A 5,372-nucleotide genomic window follows, 5' to 3' on the forward strand; every position below is an offset into this window, starting at 1 on the left:
CCGGCCTTGCCGTTCAAATGTTGGTTACACTGTTACATTACATACTTGTATGTATGCTTTTGTTTTGACTATACTACTTTAGCCTTTGTAAGGCGACGGCGCTACATCGCTCTCTCATTAAGAGGCTTGCCATCGGACATGGATTCTGAGTAACCTGATTGGATCCCTAAGTGGGAGCCTACATCCAGTCCTCTCAAGACATGCATGTCGCAGGGTTGTATATGATTGGTTGGGGATTGTTTTAAGTGTTTTGCAAAGAACTGTTCATGTGAGCTCCGCTGAGGCTGAGCCTTTTTACTTCGCTGCTTCCACGGCGTTGTTCTATACAGTCCCCAAGGCGTTTACAGGGACTTTATACTATCGTAACCTCGGTTCCCTGAGAGACGGGAACGAGACATGGCATAGGCCACCGTGTTTGCTGCTCAGGTCTACTGTGCTGTTGGTTCAGTCGGAAGATTCTGAGTTTATGCCACCAAAACAGCGCATTATATAGCGGCGGGAGCCCCACCCCTATTTGCCATCTTGGCTGGCACTGGCCAGTGAGAGTTGCAACTTCACTGGTGTTGTGCAATAAGATTTCACAATGCCAGTAAAGACTAAGCATTGTTTATTTCTCTTGGCACAGTGTTTGTAAAGCTGATAATTGCACCGCTGCCTCCTGCACATGGTCAGTTTATCAAAGCTGGCATGCAAACCCAGATGACACATGACACAAGAATTGCTGCCGTCTTGGATGAGTGATAAAACATCTTCAGACAGGTCATCATGTTAATATAGCATTGACAGCAAAGGAATTCACCAGGGCTTGTCAATGGCACACTTTCCACTTTTAGTCAAGTATCATAAGAATGAGATCACACCTGTCAGGCTGCACCTGTAAATCCCGCCCATTTTCCCATGTGTTCACGGATTGTAGGCCTGTCAGTCGGCAGATGGTTCACTGATGGTATTCGGATGTGACATACAGGAATGCAAATGAAAAAGATCTACGATAGAGCTTTACCAGGAACTCTTCCGTAGAAGAGGGAGGATCAGCTCTGGGGTTTTAAACTGTTCACGAGATCACCGCAGTCTGTTTGACTGAGGAACCAGCGGTTGAATCTGAAGCACCAGCACCTATTGTAAGTATTCATTCATTTACTTCTAAAACAAACTGTTGAACTGTGTTTTTAGATCTCAGTTTTTCTGTCCTTGTCGTATCTAAACACCCTTTAAACTATACATTTACTTCAAAGAAAAACTGCATAGGATGTTAGGATATTTTCAGAGAATATATTTTGAATTATTAATGTAAAAAATGGATGATGCAATTTGCTAAATGTAGTGTTATAATACAACTTCACATTTTAATTTAGGTAAACATAATATTTCAAGGCAGCACAAACACTTTATGTTGAAACAACATTATATATACAGCATATATTTTTAATTTTTTTAAAAATGTGTCATGATTTTGTGTTTAAGTAATATGTTGACCAATAATATAAATATAATACTGATAATATTTTTTGTTTCTTAACTGAACATGTGCTTTAGATATTTTTACAGGAAATATGACAAAAATGCTGTTGAAAAAAAGGATCCTGTCCTCTTTTCAATCCAAATGTAACAAGATATAAATCATAAGTAAATGATTCCAAATAATGTAAAAAACACAAGATTTGAAATTCATTTGCTCTGTATATAAAAAAAACTGTTTAAGATTATTATTATTATTGCAATGTAATCTGCAGATTTTTTTTTTAACCTGGTGGAGCTAAAAGTTAAAGATTATATAATATATACTGTATATATTTTTTATTAATAATAATATATTTTTAATTATATTATTTTAATTGTAATTAAATGTAATGTATACTACTACTATTATTATTGAAATATAATGCATATTTCACATATAAAATATTAACTATTACTGCAAATCAGTTTCACACTGAAACTGCAACAGATCCATCTTGGCATTTCACAAGTGTTGAAACTGACTGTTTAAACAGAGATGGCTTGCAGACTGCAGTGTTTGAATAACCTTTATCAGGTTATTGTATGAAATCAGGTATAACAAATTGATTGTGCCTGAAATCCCAGGAATTCATATCAGAGACTGAAGCAATCAGTTAGACAAACATATGAGCTTTCTAACAATTGTTTCTTTGTTCCTGCTGCAGGAACAACCATGAGCAACCTTTACTACGGCTGGAGTAACAGCTCGAATGATAACTGCACCGACGTGGACGATCAGGTGAAGCGCTACTATCTGCCTGTCATGTACGGTGCGATCTTCACTGTAGGTGTGGTGGGCAACATCATTGCTCTGCTGGTCTATGTGGTCAAAGTTCGTCCCTGGAAGAGCAGCACCATCATCATGGTGAACCTCGTCATCACCGACCTCCTCTTCATGATCTGCTTGCCCTTCCTGACCTACTACTACAGCCTCAATGACTCGTGGATGCTGGGCGTCACCATGTGTCGCTTCACACGCTTCATCTTCCACTTCAACCTCTACGGCAGCATCCTCTTCCTCACCTGTCTGGCTATCTTCCGCTACGTGGCGGTCGTGCATCCGACGCATGCACACAGCATCAAGCCGAAGCGCTGGGGAACGCTGGCGTGCGTCCTGTGTTGGGCTGTGGCGGTTGCAGAAATAAGTCCAATTTTTAACCAAATTGAAGTGAAGCTGCACGACAACAAAACCTACTGCTTGGATCTTGCGAGCAACAAACCAGAATTCATGTGGCCGTATAGTTGGGTGTTGACCGTGCTTGGATATCTGGTTCCTCTAGTCGTGGTCTGTCTTTGCTATTGGCGCATCATAAAAGAGCTAAAGAAGGGTCCTCATAAGGAAAGCAGCAAACGGGTTCGAGCGAGGCGGCTCATCGTGTTGATTCTGACGTGTTTCATTGTGTGCTTTTTCCCTTTTCATGTGCTACGGGCTTGGAGGATCTACACGAAACTCACTCCGGAAACCGACTGCATGCAGGACCGCTGGGCTCATGCCGCATATATCATCTCCAGGCCGATCGCTGTACTCAACATCATTCTTAACCTGCCGCTCTATACGTTATCAGGGGATTGTTTTAAGCAGGCCTTCGTGGAAATGTTCAAATGTGATTGGCTCATGTCTAAAATGAAAGGGATCGTTAAAGTGGCTGTGATCAACAAACCTGTGACCAACATCACGCATGATAAAAGCAGCTGTGGCTCACGCTGCTGACTGAAAACTTGCATTAAAAAAAACTAAAAAAGAAATGCACAGTAAACGATGAGCCAAAGTCAAAGCTACTGTGAAACAGCCGACATATGAAGGGATACTCCATCATAAAATGACTCTCTGTCATCATTTACTCAAGTTGTTCCAGACCTGTATGACTTGTTGAGAAGATATTGTGAAGAAGCAACATTGGACCCTATTGTTATTGTTAACTAATATTAAAATGACTAAAACTGAAATAGATATTTTTATAAATATCTTAAATTATATAATGAAACCTCAATGTGCACAGCCTCAAGTGTCTTTATACACGGTATAATATTGAAAATGGTTCATATTGTTGTGCTGACGTCATGGGTTTGATTCTTAAGAATGCATGAATTAAATGTACATATTGAATGCAATGTGAGTTGCTTGGAATAAAAGTGTCTGCCAAATGAATAAACCTAAATGTGACCCTGGAGCACAAACCTTAACTGCAAGCTGAATAAATAAGCGTTCCATTGATGTATGGTTTGTTAGGATATAGGACAATATTTGGCTGAGATACAACTATTTGAAAATCTAGAATCTGAAGGTGCAAAAAATGCCCAATTGAAGTCCTTAGCAATGCATATTACTAATCAAAAATTACGTTTTAATATATTTACGGTAGGAAATTAACAAAATATCTTCATGGAACATGATCTTTGTTTAATATCCTAATGATTTTTGGCATAAAAGTAAAATGGATAATTTTTACCCATACAATGTATTGTTGGTTATTGCTACAAATATACCTGTGTTACTGATGACTGCTTTTGTGCTCCAGGGACACACATGTGCCATTTCAGAACAAACAACCCTCTTTGGCTCTAGAGATAAAACAGCCTAGGGCGCCACTATAGTCAAAAATGGCCCTGATGAGGTAAACAAAACAAAATATGCAAAGACATGTTCCATGTAATGATGTTATTGCATTGCTGTTGTAAATTAATATTCTCTGTGTTTGTGCCAGAATTGACTGGATGATGGTGTTGTGTAATTCCTTTGTCATACAAGATTAACTGTAATAAAAGTGACTACAACTATATTTGCATTTACTTTTGACAGATAAACAGATAAAACATTGAAGCTAGTTTGAATAATATCTTGCACAACTGACTAAAGCGAGTGCTATTTTAGTCCGAACGTCATTGCCTTTAGTTGCTCAATTGATAGTCTTTCAGAAACATGCTTGTGTGTAGGTCTGAATATAGTAACTGGTTTATCAGATTCGTCCGAAAAAGCCAGGTCTGGAAAAACAGCACCAGCTTCTTGCTTATTAATTGTTTAGATGTATTGTTTCAAGGAAGAGGAAATATGTAAATCCCCGTCAAAACCTATTGAGACACAAATAAGGGTGTGTTGATTATCGTAAGAGGTTTTTATCGCATTCACGCCTTATATGGCAGGTTTCAGACTGGTGTTTTGGTTTGTAATGAACACTGAAAGGGTTTGTTCAGCCAAAAATGAAAATTAGCCCATGATTACGCACAAGGCATCCTAGGTGTATAATAATAATAATACATTTATTTTATATAGTGCCTTTAAAAGTTGCTTTCTCAAAGCGCTTTACAAGCAAACATAACAACAGAGAAAACAGCACATTTTAAATACAATAAATATACAACAAAAAGTAAAAGCAATCTTAAAATAGAGTGTTTTAAGAAGAGATTTAAAAGTCCCTTGTGAATTTGCTTCCCTGATGTCTGCCAGGAGAGAAATCCAAAACTTAGGAGCATAAGAAGAAAATTGAATTACAAAATTGGCTTAATCAATATTTTTTGGTGTTAAATTATAACAAAACAGAAATTATTATGTTTGGTTTAAAACCTCATGATGATCATGCTTTTGACCTTGGCCATTGTTCCAAGTATATTACTTCGTTTGCAAAGAATCTTGGTGTTATATTTGATTCAGGCCTGACGTTCGAGAAGCAAGTTAATGCTGTGGTTAAATCAAGCTTTTTTCATTTGCGACGTGTTGCAACATTGAAATCTCTTTTTTCAACAAAACACTTTGAACAGATTATCCATATATTTATTCTTTCTCGTCTTGATTACTGTAACGCCTTATATTAAGGTATTAGCCAGTCTTGTCTGAAGCGTTTACAGGTGGCCCAAAATGCTGCCGCTAGGCTGCC

At 38.1% G+C, this 5,372-nt stretch overlaps 1 protein-coding gene across 1 annotated transcript; it reads left to right on the top strand.

The window, feature by feature from the left end:
• The first annotated feature begins 939 nt into the window (after positions 1-939).
• LOC306873656 (2-oxoglutarate receptor 1-like) lies at positions 940-4,277 on the top strand. The gene is made up of 2 exons (XM_079423100.1): positions 940-1,121; positions 2,166-4,277. The coding sequence occupies exon 2, from the start codon at positions 2,174-2,176 to the stop codon at positions 3,209-3,211; it is 1,038 nt and encodes a 345-aa protein (XP_079279226.1). The 5' UTR covers positions 940-1,121; positions 2,166-2,173; the 3' UTR covers positions 3,212-4,277.
• Positions 4,278-5,372: the final 1,095 nt, after the last annotated feature.

Source organism: Barbus barbus (genome assembly GCF_936440315.1).
Source record: "Barbus barbus genome assembly, chromosome: 8".
NCBI lineage: Eukaryota > Metazoa > Chordata > Actinopteri > Cypriniformes > Cyprinidae > Barbus > Barbus barbus.

Coding starts and splice junctions, on each gene's coding strand:
- LOC306873656 (XM_079423100.1), top strand. CDS start 2,174: ATGAGCAACCTTTACTACGGCTGGAGTAACAGCTCGAATGATAACTGC.